Source organism: Taudactylus pleione, unplaced genomic scaffold (assembly GCF_031769625.1).
Source record: "Taudactylus pleione unplaced genomic scaffold, aTauple2 ptg000682l, whole genome shotgun sequence".
Lineage (NCBI taxonomy): Eukaryota > Metazoa > Chordata > Amphibia > Anura > Myobatrachidae > Taudactylus > Taudactylus pleione.
In genome coordinates, this window is record NW_028285084.1 from 2,006,320 (window position 1) to 2,026,766 (window position 20,447).

The 20,447-nt window shown below is 46.0% G+C and overlaps 1 protein-coding gene across 2 annotated transcripts in view; it reads left to right on the plus strand.

Annotated features, from left to right (window-relative positions):
- ACACA (acetyl-CoA carboxylase alpha) overlaps positions 1-20,447 on the plus strand; it is a 532,248-nt gene that overhangs the window by 42,367 nt on the left and 469,434 nt on the right. For both annotated transcript variants that reach the window (XM_088455952.1, XM_088455953.1), the window contains exons 6-9: positions 8,833-8,914; positions 13,502-13,600; positions 14,340-14,446; positions 18,430-18,540. In XM_088455952.1, coding sequence (XP_088312078.1) covers positions 8,833-8,914; positions 13,502-13,600; positions 14,340-14,446; positions 18,430-18,540 — 399 coding nt within the window. The remainder of the gene's footprint in view (positions 1-8,832; positions 8,915-13,501; positions 13,601-14,339; positions 14,447-18,429; positions 18,541-20,447) is intronic.

A 20,447-nucleotide genomic window follows, 5' to 3' on the forward strand; every position in this document is an offset into this window, starting at 1 on the left:
GGGGATTACTGGGGCAGACTCCTCTGAGGGAAGTATACAAGATTTTTTCCAGTTTATCAGTAAGCAATGATATCCCGGACATTCGGTATAGAAGTATCATATTTTGTAATAAAGAGTAGTATATCGTCAGCATAGAGTACAATTTTATCAACTCTAAAACCCAACTAAAATCCTGGAATTGCAGGGCTGGCTCTAATCAGGCACGCCAGGGGTTCTATAGCCATAGCAAACTAACTAGGCGAGAGGAGGGAGCCCTGTCATGTACCCTTAAAGAGCGAAAAGACAAAATGTAGCCATTCACAGATACTCTCCACCGGAGCTGAATATAGTAGCTTGACCTATTTGATATAGCCAGAGCCTACTCCAAAGCAGTCCATAGTCTACCACAGAAATGCCCAAATCAAATGCTATAGTGGCGTCTAGCTACACAATAATAGGGGTCTGGGCATCCCCATGAGCGATCTGTAACTATGTAAAAAAATACAAAGATTAACCGAAGTGGATTTACCCGGCATAAAGCCTGTTTGGTTGCAGTGAATCAACTGGGTTATAACCTGATTAATCCTGGAGGCCAGTACTTTTGCAAGTATTTTAACATCCGTGGGGAGAAGTGATATGGGCCATTATGAATCTGTCTGTTTAGGGTCTTTGCCTGGTTTTGGAAAAACAATTATTAATGCCTCTGACATGGAGCGCGGAAGGGTGTTATTCTCACAAAGTTGGTTGAAGAGCTTAAGTACTGTAATTGGGGCACATAGAAATTGTTATGCTTTTTATATAGCTCCAGTGGAATCCAATCGACCCCTAGGGCTTTCCCGTTAGGGAAGGAATTTATGGCCATTTCAATTTCTTCTAGTGTTAAAGGGGAGTCCAAAAACTCCTTTGCTTCTGGAGAAAGTGTTGGAAGGGATATGTTCCGCAAATAGTTATGCAGTTCTTGCTGAGTACAGACTAATCTAGAACTGTCTAAGTGTTGATAGTATTTGACAACAGAACATGACTCAGGAAGTCCTCTGGCTAAGGAGTTGCTCCCCAAGGCCAATTGACTACTAAAATGAAAAAAGGAGTTTTGGGTACTTACCGTTGAATCTTTTTCTCTGAGTCAGGCTGGGGGACACTGGTCCATGGGTTGTGGGTGGGAAGGCATGGATTTGGCAAGGAGAAACAATACTCAGTGACTCTGTCACTCCAAAAAATAAAAATGAAATTGACGGTCATTATTAACCAAAATTATAACTCATACTCAATAGCGCTGAGTGTGAGGGCAAGAACGCAGTGTCACCCAGCCTGACTCAGAGAAAAGGATTCAACGGTAAGTACCCAAAAATCCTATTTTCCCTTTCGTCTGGGCTGGGGGACACTGGACCTTGGGATGTTCAGAAGCCGCCCCCATGGGAGGGAATGCTCAGATTGCCCGACCGGAGAACTGTACACCCAAAATGGGCATTCCTGGAGGCAAAACATGAAACCGCACAAACGTGTGGACTGAGGGCCAGGTAGCTGCGCGACAAACCTGTTCAGATGAGGGCCCGTGACGTGCCACCCAGGAGGCCCTAGTGGAATGAGCCAACACCCTAGCTGGTCCCGGGCGCCCCGCCTCTGAGTAAGCCCTTGAAATCACTGAGCGGAGCCATTTTGCAATGGTCTGCTTTGTGGCTGGCCAGACCCTTTTGTGGGCGTCATAGAGAGTCTGTCTTACGAAAGATCCAAGTTCTTTCTAAATAAATGCGTAGGGCCTGGACAACATCCAACAGTGATAGATCGTCCTGGTCCCCTGAGTACTCTGAAGATGAGAAAACAGGACAAACAATCTGGTTTAAGTGGAAAGATGAAACCACTTTCGGTTGAAAAGAAGAACTGTCCTGAGCACAGCCCTATCGTTGTGGAAAACAAGAAAAGGTGGTTTGCAGTACAAGGCCCCCAACTCAGACCTGCCGAGCCTAGGCAATGGGCATCAGAAAAACCACTTTCCACGTTACGAACTGAAGGTCCGTGGATTCCAAAGATTGAAGCCGTAAGCTGGCCTCCAGACTGCCCTGCAGAAATGCTAAAAGACCTTGGCAGGCGGAACTGGGCAGTGTGTACTCCCTGCTGCCCACACCATACAATATAGGTTTTCCAAACCCTGTGGTAGTTCTGCGCGAAAACCTGCTTCCACTCCCGGAGCATGGTCCTGATGACTGAAGGGGAAAAACCTCTGGCCTTCAAGAGCCTGTTCTCAACAACCAGGCCATTAAAGCCAACTGAGGTAGGCCCTCATGACAGAATGACTCCTGTAGCAGAAGATCTGGACGCAGAAGCAGATTCCAACCCGGTCCTGCGGCTAGCCTGAGAACCGTGGCGAACCACGACCAGCACAGCCAGTTTGGAGCCACTGGGATGACTGAAACCTGCTGCTCCCTGACTCGACGGAGTACTCTTGGTAACATGGGAATTGGAGGAAAAATGTAGGCCAGACGGAAGTTCCAGGGAACTGTCATGGCATCCACTGCAAATACCAAAGGATCTCTGGACCTTGCACAAAATCGAGGGACCTTGCAATTGTGGCGAGGCGCCATCAGGTCCACCTCCGGCAGCCTCCATCTCTGGACCAGCTGCTGGAAAACCTCCGGGTGGAGAGACCACTCCCCTGGCAGGAACGTAATCCTGCTGAGGTAGTCTGCCTCCCAATTCTCCACCCCCGGTATGAAGACTGCTGAAATTGCTGGAAGGAACGTCTCCGCCCAAGAGAGACTGACACTTGCCTTTGCCTTGGCAAGTGCGCTTTTGGTTCCACCCTGTTGGTTTACATATGCCACTGCCGTGGCATTGTCTGATTATATCCTCACTGGTCGGCCCGCCAGGAGGGCCTGAGCCTGCACAGTGCCCGATAAATGGCCTGGAGCTCCAGCATATTTATTGTGAAACCTATCTCTGGTGATGACCAGGTCCCCTGGAGACAGAGGTTATCTGTCATCACTCCCCAACCTCTGAGACTTGCGTCTGTGGTGACAATAATCCAGTTGGGAGTCACCAGGGACCAACCCTGGAGAAGGTGATCGGTAGTCAGCCACCAGCGAAGTGACTGACGAGTGCTGTCTGACAGAACCAGCAACTGAGAAGAAAGGTCGTCTGAGCGGCCCGTCCAATTCCGGAGAACCTCCCACTGGAGAATCTGTGAATGGAAGCAGCCGTACTGGATGGTCTCGAAGGTAGAAACCATCATGCCTAGTAACCTCATGCCCAGCCAAACGGATGGCCGAGGGGCAGACAGCACTTTCCTGACTAAGTCCTGAAGGGCTCAGGCAAGAAACCCCTTCCCAGTGATGTATCGAAGATTACCCCCTAAACGTCCGACGTTGACGCTGCCTGAGGTGACTCTTCTCGAGATTCAGTATCCACCCATGATGCTGTAACACCTGCACCTTGTGATCCAGGTGGAGCAGAAGTTTGGCTAGCAGAATCCGCCTTTACTACCAAATCGTCCAAACAGGGAATCACCGCTATACCCTCGGAATGCAGTAAGCTTGCCATTGCGGAGCTGTAGCCAAACCGAACGACAGAGCCTGGAACTGGTAATGGGCTCTTCCAACCACAAACCTAAGTAGAGACCGATGCCCCGCCCAAAACGGTATGTGGAGATATGCATCTCTGATGTCGATAGATGCTAGAAACTCGTTTGCCGACATACCCTGGATCACTGATCGGAGCGACTCCATGCAAAACCGATCCACCCACAGGCTGGCATTCAAGGCTCGTAGATTCAAAATCAGCCGATAAGTGCCGTTGGGTTTCTGGACTAGGAACAAGTTGGAGTAAAACCCCTGTTCCTGTTGAGACAGTGGAACAGGAACTATAACCCTTGCTGAACAGAGGGAACTGATAGCCTGGTTTAAGGCCTGTCTCTTCTCCGGCTCCCTGTGTAATGCTGTAGTGAAGAAATGTTGTGGTGGCTGCCCCCTTAGGTCGATCACATAACCTCGGGAGACAATGCCCCTTACCCAGGCATCTACTCCTGAAGCTACCCACCTGTCTCGGAAAAGAATGAGACGGCCCCCTACCTTCCCTGGGACCGGATGGGCTGAGATCCTGTCAGGTACTCTGCTTCTCAGATGCCCTAGCACCCGGGCGCCTGAATGTGGCAGAGAATCTGCCCTGGGGGGCAGAACCCCTATTGGGAAAAGAATGTCCCCAGGCACCCTGACCTCTAATCGTTCCCCCTCCTCGAAAGAGAGAACGTAAGACTCGGAAACGTGAGCGTGAGCCCTTTAGCTTCTGGGGCACCACAGGCAGAAAAGTGCTCTTTCCACCTTTCGCTTGGGATATAATAGTATCAAGCTCAGAGCCGAACAGGATGCCTCCACAAAAAGGCAGAGACTCTAAAGCGCCTTTAGATTCGGCGTCCACCTCCCAGGCATGAAGCCAGAGTGCTCTGCATGCCGCCACTGCCGTGGCTGAGACTCTAGAGGAAATCTGCGCTCCGTCTTGTGCGGCCTCACACACATAGTCGGCAGCCGCGCATATCTGTTCTGCCACTACCAGTAAGTCCTCTCTGGATGAGTCACCGGCAAGGCCTGCCACTAATTTGTCAGCCCACTTCTCCATGGCTCGAGCGACCCATGCAGATGCCAATAATGGGCGAATAACTACTCCGGCGCCCATACTTCCAGCGAATTCTTAAAGGAGGCCATCTCTTGGACTGTCAGAGCCGTGTGCTTTGCTAAACGAGCTACAGCCACATCCACTCTTGGAGGCAGCTCTCACTTAGCAACCTGCTCCTGTGTTAAGGGATAAAGGGCTTCAAACTTACGAGGAGTAGCATGCTTTTAATCTGGGGTCTTCCAGGCTTTCTCTTCCAGATCTGAAAGATCCTGAGACACTGGGAAACAAACGACCCTCTTATGCCTCCATTTAAACTGCCCTTCCGCCTTAGCTGAGGCGTCAAGGTCCAGACAGTACAAAGACTGTCGTACTGCCATAATAAAGTCCTCTGCGCCCTGACTTGATGCAGAGTCTGATCCTTCCTTGTCGGGCAGAACCTCCTCTTGGAGTTCCTCCCCCTCGGGATCTGACTCCAACAAGACACTAGATGGAGGAGGACGCTAATGCGTAGTGCGTAGTTTAGACTCCTCCAAGAAGCGTTCCATAAAGGCCGATACTTTCTCGACCCCTACCGCCGAGTGCTCCATGGTACGGACCCAAGGAGGATCAGGACCCTGGTAACCACTCCCAACAGCAGGCGGTGAGGGCAAAACTGGTGCTGCTTGAGCTAATTCCTCTGTACGGCGGAGCAACGTCACCAGGTCAGAAAGTGAACGGCTCATAGCCTGATCCCAGGCCGGCTCCTCCGTAAGCGGAGTAGCTCCCCAGGTGGCTGCACACATGTTGGACCCAGCTGACAGTCCATACACAAAGCCTCTGCATCCAGTTGTCCACATGGCAATTTAGCCTGACACTGGGCACATGTAACAAAATATAGCCATAGTGGGGTTCTGGCCCTTTGTGGACTTTTTGTCCGTCATTAGAGCACCCCCTTCCTGCACTGCCCTGCCGCAGCAGTCAGCCCGGAAAAGCTTTTTTTTTTAAAAAACAAAATACAGAAGAATGTGGCAATGAATATGCAAACACTCCAAGCAGGCACAAGAACAGATTACAGTAGTACTGAAAACTACTTCGCTGTATGCTGCAGAGGGTAAGGAGCTTGATCTGTGATCAGACTTCCTGTGAGCCTGCATTTTGCCACCGGAGTACGGGGGGAACCAGCAGCCATGACTACTTCCCTGTCATACTGAAGTGAGCTTCACTGCTCCTTCCTTCAAGTGTTACTCCCCTCAGTGGGGAAAGCACTTGGACTGACCCGCATTTTTCTATAGCACCTGGTATTCCCAGGTGGTCTCCCATCCAAGTACTAACCAGGCCCAACACTGCATAGTTTCCAAGAACAGCATGTTCAGTGTGGTGTTGCTGTAGGTCTCACCTGCGGTCGGTCTGTAGTCGGCGCTCTCCCCACACGAGCTGCCGACAAGAAACCCGGCAAGATGGCGCCCGCCATCCAGGACCACGCTGACTGCCTGCACCTCTACCAGGTAACAGCAGCGCTCTATCCCCGGGCCCAGACAGTCTCTTCAGAGACCAGAGTGTGTGGAACGGGGGAAGCGCTCAGAGCCATCCCCCCCCCTTAGATGCGGCTCTCACCGCCGCTTAATACTCCAGCTGTGAACCTATAGTAAAAAATAAACATAACATTACAAATAAAGGAAAAACTCCCTAAGCTAAACAAGGGCAGCCCTGAAAAAACGTGCCTCTCTCCACAGTCACTAAACTTACACTGAAGTCAGGGATTGCAGAGGGGAGGAGTTATAGATTTCAGTGTAAGTGCCAAATCCACGCCTTCCCACCTACAACCCATGGTCCAGTGTCCCCAGCCCAGACGAAAGAGAAAATTATTTTAAATTGTGTGGTGTACAACCAAGGAAATGTACCATGCAACATTCTACCCATAAGTAGGCAAACAACATAGTGATCAAATTAACAGGTTATTCGGAGATAATTGGTGTATACCCGGTACCAAATAACAGAGATAACAAAGCTATACATATATGTTACCCTATTAGAATTTGTTAAGTGGTACAGACACTTTAAAGCTGACCCATATAAATAGGCACCCAAGTCATGCAAGACGGCACGCACAGCAATATACATAACATAAAATAAGCGGTAAATAACTGCATACATTCTGTAAATTTACTTTGTAGTGCTTTGCAGAAACCAGAATTAAGATTGGAGTATCAGTCGTTGGCCTAAGCAAGCCTGGCCGATCTGTGACGATTCAGCCAAAGCGCCACCTCTCTTGGAGTCGGGAAGAATCTGGTTTCTCCGTATGCGACTACTCGAAGCTTAGATGGATACAACATGGCGTATGAGATGTTAAGTTCACAAAGGCTTTTAATTGGAAGGAATTGGGCCCTGTCCTTCTGGATCTCTCTAGCTAAGTCAGGACATACCGAGATCTGGGACCCATTCCACTGTAGAGGGCCATTATTACGTGCTAATCTGAGGACAGAGTCTCGGTCACGGTAGTGGAGAAATTTTGCTATTAAAGTATGCGGTGGAGCTCAAGGTCGTAAGGCTCTGGATGGCACAAGATGGGCTCTCTCCACAGCAAAGAATGTTGAAAAGGAATCTGCCCCAAAAGCACCCAACAAAACACTTTTCCAATAATTTCTCTGGGTTTGTACCTTCTTCCTTTTCCGGCAGCCCAACAAATGGTACATTGTTTCGCCTGAGATTCCCTTCCATGTCAGAAATTTGTATAGTAATCAGCTGTGAGTCAATGGAGTTAACTCTGACACCTAAGGGTGGAATTTTATCCTCTAGAGTGGACATACGCGTTTTATCTTCTCCCACCCTCAGCCGGACAGATTGTACATCATGGTGTATAATGGAGAGGTGCACCTTACCAATTTTTTCTGCAAGCCTACTTTCGCAGGCTGTCACTGCTTCAAGAACACGCTGGAGTGCAGTACCAGAGGTTTCGGCTGAGGATTCTGAGAGGGATGCATGGGGGGGAATTGCTACCTTGCCCGGTGATACCTTGTTGTGTACTTGGTGCTCTGGAAATTTTTGCTAGCTTGGCTGCCACAGCAGCATGGTGATGCTTCACCATCATTAAATATATATGACAGTCTCAAATGGTATATGCAATAACAGTAGAGTATAGGAGGTAGTGTACTTTGTGCCTGCAGTATAGGTACAATGGAAGTGAATATAACACTCTGAGAAGAGTCAATAACACCAGTGTAAAAAGAAAGGTGTAGTGTGGGACCCAGTCCTCTCATGCAGCTATGTGATGGAATTCCAGTATAGCAGTGGAGAGAGGAGAAATAAACAGGTTAGCTTCACCTTCCACCTTAAGTTACCAGAGTGGACTCACCGATTTGCAGGCAGGAGGGCAGGGATATCCAAGAGCTCAGCACAGCCTCCGTAGTTCAGCTGCTATATGTATGCAGCGCCTGTTGCTGTGCCACTGCTCGGGAATGCAGAGAGATGGCGCTGGCGTCCCATGTGATCAGGCTCTGTCACAGGCCCCGCTGCTGCAATAACAGGTTAGTGCGCCGCTGATTCACCATCCCCCAGTAATCACTGCTCCTTCCCACAACGGTATACCGGAATGTGGCCTCGGGGAAGCAGGCAGGAAATGTAAATTGGATATTGTAACCGGAGAGCACACCAAAACACGTGCTACTCCATGCTCTACGTGGCCATGCTCCCCAATGATATTCCTTTTTCAAAAATGAACTACAGTGTGAAGAAACATTGCAGCTTAGCAACTATTTTAATATGCAGAACTTTCCAAACATAACTTTTCTATCTTTGTTTTTTATTTTGCTGGTTTGTAATGTTTTATACAGTAACAAATCTTAGCATTTTAGTTAGATTGATAAATGATATGTTGCTATAACACAAGCAGCGCACCCATAGCACATACATTTTTATGTCTTTGAGATTATATCACAAACTTAACTTTAGCTTAAAAACCACAACCTAATAAATAAAGAATGAATACCTTCATAATAAAATGATAATGTTGTAGAAGCAGAAAGTAGATCTATAAATGAATGCAGGTATATTTCATTCTATTGTTAAATATGAAAACAAAGCTAATAATAATGACTGAGAAAAGTTGTAGCGCTTTCCTTGTGCTGACTTGTATCGTTTCCCAGCTTAGATTTCCCAGTACGCCAGGAGGACTAGATTGCAGACCTGACCTATAAACTTGCCCTTGCTCATTGCTCTAATGACAACGAAACTACAGAAATATTTAATAATTGATATTTTTATTCTCTTTTACAGGCTGTGTGGGCTGGATGGGGTCATGCATCAGAGAATCCTAAACTGCCTGAACTTCTCCACAAAAATGGCATTGCTTTCATGGGTAAGGAAACCCTGTTTGGAGTTTTTTTTTTTTTTTTTTTTTAATTATTCTCTTCTAAGCAAATGAAATACACAATGCCAATATATATCTGTACATTTGCTGTAACTATTCCTTGCTGCAGCCAATGCTTGTAAACCCTCCAAATAATTCTTACATCTCCACTCATTTGAGCTTTTGGTATATTGGAGCATAGAACCAGTCTGACTCAGGGCAAGAACCGTAGCATGTGTGGTTTCTGCAATATTATTACTAAGTGGGTTTCCCAATACTTCTCATGGTAATAATGCTGTAAATCAAAGGGGAAAAGGTGTGTGCATAACATGTGTCTCTTTCTCTGTCCCAACCCCCCCCCCCCCCCCCCACCCCACCCGCGCTTTGCAGGTAGGTAGTAGCTGGGTGCCAGTTGGGATGACACGTCAGCTAATGTTTTTATTAGGCTTAGAGCATAATAGCCAGAAGTGCCAGTGCATTTCTTCACTTTAGATCTATCTATATTTATAATTATACTGTAAGTTACAGAAAATTAGCAGTATCCGTAAGACTATTTGATGCTGGAGGATGATGCTGGAGGAATCTATTGTTTAACCACTTGATGATGTTACTGTCAAACATGTTGGCATATAATTAAAACATAAGTCTTAGTGATGCATCATCTATTAAAAAATCCTAAAAGCATAGTTTGTGCGGTATGAGGAATATTGAAATAAGTGGATTTCAACTGCATGGGGGAGAATCAGGTGTTTACTTCTAAACTTGCAAAGAATATTGTTAGCTATATCAAATTTTTTGTGTCTATTAATGAACTTCTTCAGTGCCACAGGGGTCTATTACTAAGCTTTGTTGGGAGATAAAGTGAACAGTGATAAGGTACTAGCCAATCAGCTACTAAATGTCATGATACAGGCTGTTTGAAAAATGGCATGTACCTTTATCATCATTCACTTCATCTTCTAAAACAGCTTAGTAAATAGAACAGTGATTTTCAATCTTTTCGACTTGAGGCACACTACACAAGATTTTAAAATTGCCAAGACGTGACCAATGAAAAAACATAAACATTGGCTCCCACATAAAAATATATGCACATATTTGCCTCCACAGGAATAAAACACACTACATTTGCCTCCACAGGAATAAAACACACTACATTGGCCTCCACAGGAATAAAACACACTACATTGGCCTCCACAGGAATAAAACACACTACACTACAAGTGCGCTGAGCTGACTGCCGCGGCACACTTGACAACCGTTCGCGTGCCACGAGTAGTTGAAAAACACTGAATAGAATAAGGCTTAGACATATTCCAGTCATTCAGAGTCTCTTGCTAGATACGAACGCTCGCCCCCAGTGTATGCTTATTGGTCAAAGTGATGACACGGGAATCGATCGCTCGCCAAGGCATAAGCACACCCACCATGTCTTAGCAAGCGGCCAGCGTACGCCCAATCTCACAGGCAGAGCCGCCCACCAGCACACATCATCTCCAGGAAGTGTATTAAAACATTGGTACATCGAGGACAAACGGAAGCGATCGCAGCGCTTGTGGTTGCCTTACTCTACCGCAAGCGCTGCGAGAACTTCAGTGTAAAAAACAGGCATGTGACGTGTACTATGACGCTGCGTGTTAATTATGCACGCCTCTAAAACGGCGTTAAAACACTTAGGCACGCCTGCGTTCGCACCTCCACTCCCCCGTTATTAGTGTCCTGCCCCTGTTACCACCCACAAACTGCCTCTCCTGCCACTCATTTCACTGGGCTGTCTTTGCTGGGTGAGCGAGCGGCCTGCGATCGCACAGAGTAGTTTGCGCACGTGCAGAACGAAGCATGCGCGTACGCAAACCATTGGGCCGCTTGCGAGTGCACAGCGCTAGCAAGAGACTCTGAATGAGGTCCAGAGAGAGAGAGACTGTCAGACAGAGAGACTGACTGATTGACAGAGACTGACTGACTGACTGACTGAGAGAGAGAGACAGACTGACTGAGAGTCACAGACTGACTGACTGACAGAGAGAGACAGACTAACTGACTGAGAGAGAGAGAGACAGACTGACTGAGAGTCACTGACTGACTGACAGAGAGAGACAGACTAACTGACAGAGAGAGAGAGAGAGAGAGATTTCTGAGACACGGACACACTTGGAGATCACGGGTACACATCCACCAATCTGGATTATTAATTGTGTTACCTACTAATTGTTCCCCGCTTGCAGTATATTTACTATGCATTCATCTGTCATACTAAAAATGTACTCTAAGTTACAAGTACTATTATCTATCCATCCCTGTACTGCTGGATCATTACTCCTATTGGATTTCACCTGTGCTCTTTATTACGTGACTTTTGCTGTTGTACTAAAGGAGCTACATTCTCGATCCTCATCTGTTCTGTGTGGACTATTTTTCATATATATTTTTGAATTTTAATATTTTATTTAATATTTATTTTTTATGGTTATTTTTATGTGGCCACATTGTTGCTTACTTATTTAGTTATTCCAAGGTTATCAGCTACTCATGTTCACATAGGTCCATTAGGTCACACATTTACTATTATTATATTGTACCTATAGGATTTGATTTTTATTTTTGTGCTCACATTGATATTTTGTATTTTAGACATTAAATACATTCATACTGGTTCCACAACGCTCCTAATATTTGTTTTCTTTTCACTTTAAAGAGACCTACCTACCTCAGTCCCGTCATAATTTGCTTTAGAGCTCCCATATGCCCCTCAGACCTCCCCACATGTTACTACACGTCTCCACATACTCCTAAAAGCCCATCTTATACTTCCACATAGCATTAGACCTCCCCACATGACCCTTAAATGCATGTTTAATCATACATGCCTACTCTCCCGGGAATCGTGGGAGGCTCCCGATTTTTCGGGTAACCCCCCGCGATCCCGGAAGAGTAGGCATATCTCCCGCATCCCGCCCACTTCCTAGTGAAGTGGGCAGGATGGGGAGATTTTGCCTGAAATTATCGGGTCCGTCGGGAAGGGGCGGGGCTAAATTAGGCAAATCGCGTCATTTAGCCCCGCCCCCTCCTCACGGACCCGCGAATCACGGGGGTTTCCTGTAAAGGGGGCGGGGCCTAATGCCGTTTATCGTCTGGCCCCGCCCCCCGAAGAGGAGAGCAGCAGGTCCCCTCCTGCTGCTCCCGGAAAGCTGCCCAGCAATGTAGGTAAGTATGTGTTTAATGCTTCCATAATTCTACATGTAATATCAAGTGAACACTACTTCTATATAAAGGAACCATCAGCAGCAGGTGAACAGAAATACAGAACCTTTACTTATTCTGTGTGTATTGCGGAATCACCAGAGTATACCAGACAGAGCATTCCTGTATAAATGGCAGTATTTTATTATGCATATTAAAAAAAAAACACCACGAAGATCAGAGTTATTATGCACAAAATATAACCTGCAATTAAAGTTCACAATAGCTCATTGCATAGATCAGATTTATACATCATCCACATATGTTGCTTAATAGAGGAAGCTGTCAATTCCACAGAAGCAGTGAAACCAATGTGTGGTATGTTAGCTCGATGTACAAGGGGAAAATTCAGGTGCATGAGGCGCTCTGTATACATGAGGGTAGGTGTATGGGGGGGAAGTGGGCAGCACCCTCAGGTGTAGAGGGGTCTCTGTTGAATTTCTGATGCCCGGAGACCCCTCTCTAGACCAGGCTAGGTGAGAATGGGCAGCAGTTGCAAACTGGCATCTAGCACTGGCTACAGGATGTATATATGATGACTGCTACATGGATAGATATACATTTTCTAGAGCAGTGTGTCTAACCTGGAATATAATCCTCCCGCCTGCCCGGATAAAGTAGCCAGGTCATGGCACTGACCAAGTGCCTGCTGCCAGCTAATGATACTTCCTCAGCCTACCCATGGCTGGACATACGTTGTACGTGTCCCAGGAGGAGGCCATAGTACCCCACTCTCTCCAGTCTGCCAGCGCCCTTTTTACCTGACTGGATTCCAGACAGCAACAGGTCTCCCTCACCAGTGCACGCAGTCAGATCCTATTGGCATTTTCATAATTGGGTCCCTTATCGCTTATAGCGCATAAAGGACACGCTATAGCGCATAAGTGTGATCACTGCTTTCTGTGTTCACACCTAAACAATAGTCATGGATAATTGTGAAGGCAATACAATTAGTATAGGTCTAGTAAGGTGGGAGAGCAACAATCACTTTTCATCAGTGCTTTTAAAGTACAGTTTAGAAACTTTAATTCTGTATGTGTTTATTTTTACCCACTCTGTCTTCAGAGGCCAGTTGGTGTGAGTGAGAACAAAGAACAAGAACAAACATTTTATAACTGGTGGTTGTAAAATTGAAGGACTTTGCTGAAAAATCTTAATCCTTGGAAGGATGTAATGTGTGTCTTTTCCTTTGTTGGCCTGTTATATGTAATCCCATTTTCAGTAGCATCCTATACTACAGCAACAATTCAAATATCTGTTAGTGACATTAATTAATAGGCAGCCAGAAAACACAAGTATGAAAAATGCTGTTTATAAAATACATTTACTTACATTCTTGCTCCAATCTTTTTACAGGTCCACCTAGTCAAGCAATGTGGGCTTTGGGAGACAAAATTGCCTCCTCAATTGTTGCCCAAACAGCTGGAATCCCAACTCTTCCCTGGAGCGGCAGTGGTGAGAAAACGTCTTTATTCTGTTCAATGCAGTGGTCCTCACACCGATTCTGAATTGTAAAAACCTATAGATATTTATGAATGTTTGAGGTTTTTTTATTTGCATTTTGCTGCTCCATGTTTATGATGAAATATGTACTACTTTAATGGCTGGATGCTATTGGTGCACATTAGTTTTAGTACATTGATGCTGATTATAATGGAAATTTGCATAGGGTGGTCTGTACCACTTTTGGGATGTGAAAAGTTGTGCTACTCTGTTGTGTTCCCTGGTCTGGGTTTAGTAAAGTGGTTTATTGGTAATGGCTATTTCTCCGCATAGAGACGGCACAGAAAGCAGTAAAAGTATTAGGGGTCTATTTACTAAGCAGTGTTAGGAGACAGAGTGAAAAGTGATAAGAAAGTGATAATGTACCAGCCAATCAGCTCCCAACTGTCATTTTTCAAACACAGCCTGTCAGATAGCAGTTGGGAGCTGATTGTCTGGCACCTTATCTCCTAACACTGCTTAGTAAATAGACCCCTTAGTATTTTATTTTACAGTGCTATAAAATTCTGTTGTCATGATCGGGTTGAGAAAGATTTTTTGCTGCAATTGTTTAAATTTTTTTTTTTTCTTTTTTCGTGGTTTTCAAGTAAAAATTTTCAGTTTAAAAATTATCATGGTCTTTGATGCTATTTTAATCCTGAAGAAAGTCACTAAGAAATCAACCTTACATATTAAACTTTTTTCACTGCAGGTCTAAAAGTGGATTGGCAGGAGAGTGATCTAAAAAAGCGCACTTTAAATGTACCACAAGAGGTTTATATGAAGGGCTATGTGAAAGATGTGGATGATGGATTAAAGGTAGGTCAATTTCTAATGCTGATGCAGACATCTATTAGTTTATTATTAACCGTTAACTCCCTGTATACGTGAGATAGCTTTACTCAACATTGAATTTTAGGAGTCTGTATTTATACACAATAGTTCATGTTCACAATGCATAACTCCTATTCCAAAGTTTAAAATGGTAAAACAAACACATATTTTGTCAAAGAATATATGTAGAAATAAGACATAATTTTGTGGTGTTTGTTGGGTTATTAAAATTTTCTCTTGCAGCAAGGCTGGGGAACACTGGATAATGGGATTGTAGGTTGGGACTGGAGCTGGCACTTGAAATAAACTGTAGCTTTAAAAAGTAAGCTGCTCCTCCCTGCAATCCCACAATGCCAGTCGTCTTTAAGTGCTTCAAGGAACAGGGCACGTTTTATAGGTGACGGCAGATTCAGAGGGCTCCGTTCCTCGCACATTAGCTTCCAGCGAATTAAGCATCCAAGTGGAAACAACTCCCACGCTAGTTGCTGCGTTAGCCGTTTAGATCACCACACGCTCTCCTGTGCAGGGCTCAGCATCTGGTAGGGATCCGCTTGCTAGACCTAGCAGGTTGTCTCTGGTGTGTTTTGATAGTTTCTAGGGTCATTATCCTACCTTGTCGAGCCACGACATGGGTTACATGAGCTATGGTCACTTTTGCTGACTAATTCATCTAAGGGCTTCAGAGTGATTCCCCTTTGGATTCCCTGCTGAATTGGCAGGACATTCATGGCAGGCTCTGTGTGGAGGCCAGGCAAGACGGGGCATAGGTTGCTTCCGGGTTTCGGCTATGGCCGGTTTGGCTTGAAGGACCCTTTGGCTTGAAGGACTCTCTGCGCTTCACATACACACTCATAAAAGTGTAAAGAACACTCTGGTAATCTGTTGGATAAGGACATTCTCTTTTGGCCAAAACTGGATAATCCCCACTGGTCTGGAAAGCACTTTTCTGCTGGTGGGCGTCCTAATGGCAAGGTCTGCGTTTCCAAGTTTTTGCTTCTTCTTCGTGGTGTTGGTGCGTCCTTGGAAGGTCAGTCTGACACAAGCTGATTCTTCCCCGGCAGGGGTTTGATTTCTGGGGCAGTTTTAGTAACACTCTTCATTTTGGGAACACTGCTCCAAGGAAGCCTAAGGCCTAACGAAGTGTCTCTCTCTACCCAGTTCGCTTGCATGCGGTAGGGTGGTTGTTCTTGTTCAGTGACCGTTGAGTGACGTCTTCAGACAGCTGAGTGCTTGGCATCTTTCGCCATGGTTCCATTTTGGACCTAAGAGGTCCGCCACCATGGCATTGTTTATTATTTTTTCCCATCGCTCTTCCCCAGGAAGCGGTGATTGGGGTGCATTGAGTAGTGCTACCATCTCCACTCCTATCAGCCGGCATGTTTTTGCTCCAGTTCTGTCGCAAGTATGGAAACTGGAGTTCTATCTCCTTCCTAGTTTTAATGCCGAACAGCTCATTTGAGCCATTCTGTCTCTTCATGCTTTGAGCACCAGGGGGGTGAGCGTGGAGGCTAACAAATCCTCGCTAGACGTCTGGAACGCGTGTCTTCAAGTTCCATTTTGGGCAGGTCGTTATGCTTCTTCAGTGGGCAATAGATTCTGTCCCCTGTCTATTCCGGGCCCCACCTGTCATTGGAGCCCAGACTCCGTGTGTTTGCAACACAATATGGTCGGTGCTGCTGCACATAGTGCGCACAGAACGTATCATAATTCGGACCTCTTCGTCGGTTCTGCTTGTGAAGGTTTTCTCTGCTTCACAATTATGGACCTTCCTAGGTTGCTTGTTTCAAGTACTTTTGGATCAGTGCTGTAACCTGACTTTGCAAGGTCTGCGCATTTAGATCTGGGGGTGGCCTCCGACACCTCTCTCCAGGGTATATTTGTTGCGGCGGACAGTGAACGGACCCTACCGACCTTTGTCAAAGCTTCGGTCGGTGCCTCGTCCATCGACCTTGTGGAACATTCCATTGTTGGGCATGTTGATCTCCACTTGGAGTCCATTCAGTGGACCAGGTTCTACTAACAGGAGTCCCAGTGGGTAATTCTCCAAACTGGGCAGGGTTGCTCAGCATCCCTCTTGTATCAGTTCCCCTTCTGTCTGACAGCACCCGTCACTCTGCATTGGTGGAGGGTTTCAGTTCTTCTCCTCCAGGTCCAGTCCTTGGTACTTCCGGATTGGCTCATTGTGACCACTGCCGCGAGTCTCCTGGGTTGAGGTGCCGTGACATTGGTTTTCGGCTTCAGGGCCTTGGGTCACCATCCACAACGGCTTGGCTATTCGATGGGCTCAAGCACCAAGCCATCGTTCTGGCTTTATTGGGGGCCCTATCCTTCCTCACCGGCAGTCGGTCGGACGTCTCCCGGCAGGTACAAGAGCGTGGCGGCAATGCTAAAGTTTTCCAGGGTGGAGACTTTTTGTTCAGGCTTGTTTCCATCTCGTGCTTACTTCCGGGCTTGGAACTCTACCTGCTGTGAGGTAAACGTTAGACGTTTTCGCCTCTCGCGTTTCTTGGTCTTCCTTCTGGAGGGTTTGGAGCACATTTGATGCTTTCGTTTTGTGACCATACAGGCTTAGGCCCTGTCATTTTTCTTTCCAGCGGCGTCTGACTTTTCTTCTGAGGCTCCAAACCATTTTTACAAGGTGTGCTGCATATTTAGCTACCGTTTCTTCTGCAAGTGGAGCCGTGGAATCATCCATGAGGATTGTGCGGTTCTCTGTACAGATTTTACGTTCCAGCTGACACTTGTTTTGGCTTTTTACTTACAATGAAGTATTGTCCTTCCATTTTTTCCGCCTTGGGCGAATTCCCGGAACTGGGATTATCTGGCTTTGTTAGTTGCTTTGAGCTCTGCAGATTTTGTGGACAGGTCATCTTTGGTACGTCGCACTGTTCTCTGCAGGTACTTTATGATGTGCATGAACATGATTGGCTGGCTACCACACAAACCGTTGCGCACTGGATCCGCTTGATCATCACTCAAGCCTGTTCTGGTGTGGGACGACTGCAACCAGACCGGGTGTTTGCGCTTTCCGCTAGGGCGGTGGCGATCTTATGGGCAGTTCTACAAGGGACTTCAGCAGCCCAGGTCCGTCCTGCTGCTATCTGGTCCCCTGTCCGCACATCTGCTCATTTTCACGTTTTTCAGGTTTTTTGCCTCTGGCGGCACCCACTTTGGATGTACAGTTCTCCGGTCAGGCAGCCTAAGCATTCCCTCCCCTGAGGGATTTCCCATTGTCCAGTGTTCCCCAGCCTTGTTGCAAGAGAAAACAGGATTTTTGGTCAACTTACCATTGAATCTTTTTCTCTTAAGAAGGCTGGGGAACACTGCAATCCCTTCCTTACGCTCAGTTGTGCGAGGTTTTGATTCTTGACTGTATTTTTCCCTACTGGTTTGTTTGGTTGTTCTAACAGTTTCACGGAGATCCTGCTACTCCTCTCCGGACTCTTTTAAGGCAGTACTGGCATTGTGGGATTGCAGGGGCGAGGAGCTTACTTTTTAAAGCTACAGTTTAATTTAAGTGCCAGTTCCAGCCCCCACCTACAATCCCATTGTCCAGTGTGCTTAAGAGAAAAGGATTCGACGGTAAGTTGACCGAAAATCCTATTCTAAAACCTAAACCTTTACACATGATACCACTGTAAAATTTAATACAATATTTATGATCTGAGAAGGACAGAAAATTCCACTGTTGCCATATGGGCAGGTGTCCAGTAGATCCAACGTTACACCTCACTTGTGCATTGCATAACGCAGTTTTTAGTACTTGATCGAACAGAATTGTATTTTAGAATATAATGTTGTCACTTTAATTATACCGTATGTATTCTAATATATATTCTAAGAGCAGACATGTCGCCAATATTTTATTTCCAATTTTTGCTGAAATAAACACTTAACTACCTAATCACAATGATGGTGCTTATGCTTAGTTGACCTTCTTTCTTTTTTTTTACTAATGTGCTTGTTAGGCTGCAGAACATGTGGGATATCCTGTAATGATCAAAGCATCTGAAGGAGGAGGAGGCAAAGGTATTCGGAAAGTGAATAATGCAGAAGATTTTCCCAACCTTTTTCGCCAGGTAAGCTTGAATCCTTTATTATGTGTATATGTAGGCATATATTTTGCTGGAGTCAGTTGTCCATCAAAAATCATGCATTCGTAGCTGTCCCATAATTTTTAAATAAAAAACGAAACAAAAGTAAAACTGAACACTATGTGACCTGAAATCTGCTCATCTCTTTTAAGTGCCCTTCTGCTCCACGGGAGGTTTCTGTCCTCCCTGAGCTCGCTTTAGGACCCTGCGTTACGGTTTGACAGGTGTACTGCCCCAGTCAAACTCCCCACCTGCCACTGTCCCCGGAGCGGGAGATATATTCTTGTGGTGGTAGCCAGACATGTTATGTGGTTGAAAGCTTTGGAGGCCGATACAGAAACAAACAAATTTCTGTAAAATTTGCCTATTGAGTGTAAATTTTTATTTGGTCATGAGTTAGACAAAAGAGGGTAATACAAGGTTTAGGTCTTTCAGGCCTTCCTTTAAACAACAGTATAATCAGGGTACTTCGCCTCAACTGGAGTAGTATTTGAGGTAAACCCAGGCCAGTTGGTAAGGACCAGGGTAAACAGAAGTCAAAGGACCAAAACAAATCTGTCTGACAAGGAGGGCATACACCCAGAGACTTCTCGGGTAGGTACTCGCCTAATGTCATTTACAGACCAGTGGAGGATATCTGCAGAAGCTAGTCAACAGGATTTCAGCACTCAGAAGACATCTTGGGATGATGGTATTTTCATTCAAAACTATCTAATATTCAAGGAACCATTCCAGAATGTTTTAGTTAAACATCTTAAGGGGTTAGTCAAGATCCAATCATCACTTAGCAAATCAGTTTATTACCCTGACACCAGAGACAAGACAGTCTCTCAGGTGGTGGAACAAGGTGGAAAACCTGAACAGTGGCAAAAGTTTAATTTCCCTAGACTGGACAGTAATCACTACAGATGCCAGTCTCAGAGGTTGGGGGGCGATCATGGAATTCCACTTTTTTTTAGACTATGGTCTCAGAAAGAATCAAGGCTTCTCATAAATGTGTTGGAACTAAGGGCCTGATTCAGAGCCGCTCGTAAGCGGCCGCTCGTTCGCTCCGAGCGATGTTTGCCCAACTGCGCATGCATACGGATCGTTATACGCATGCGCGAACCAGTCAGTGCGGTCGAAATTCATGTGCTCGCAAAATAGCGAATGCCTGATAATTTGAGTGACAGAGGCGTATGTGGGTGGTAACAGGGGAAGGTGCTTGAAAACGGGGAGTGGAGATCCGAACGCAGGCGTGCTTAAAGGTCAAAACGGGCGTTTATGGGTGTGTATAATTAAAACAGCAGCGTCATTGACCACGTCACTGGGTTATTTTATAGCCAGAACTGCTCGCAAAATTGTGGTAGCAAAAACCAACCACAAGAATAGCGAGCAGTTCATACACTTGTCAATGTACTCGATTAATCTAATAAATAGCGGACATGATAGGATGCGAGCGACCAGGGGGCGTAGTTTCCCAAAAAACGACCGCAAGTTTTGTACGCTCGTTCAGACCTAGAGGCGTGAACAGACCGCAAAGAGCGAACGGTTCATTTGAATAGCCACCCCTATTTTCTGGACGAGCGAGCGCTAATTGCGTCCGGCTCTGAATCAGGCCCTAAGAGCGATTCTGAACACATTAAGGAGGGCAGAAGACCTCTTTCTGGGGAACCTATAAGGATTCAATTGGACAGTGCTACTACTTTTGCATATATAAATCACCAGGGAGGGCCAGTAAGTTAATTCGCCATGAGGGAAACTTTTCAGATCCTGTCTTGGGCAGAGACCAGGGTCCCAACTAGATCAACAGTGTTTATTCCAGGGATAGGGAATTGGGAGGCAGACTTCTTGAGTCAATAAACAATCCATCCAGGAGATTGGTGCCTGCATCTGCAGGTGTTTGGGAATCT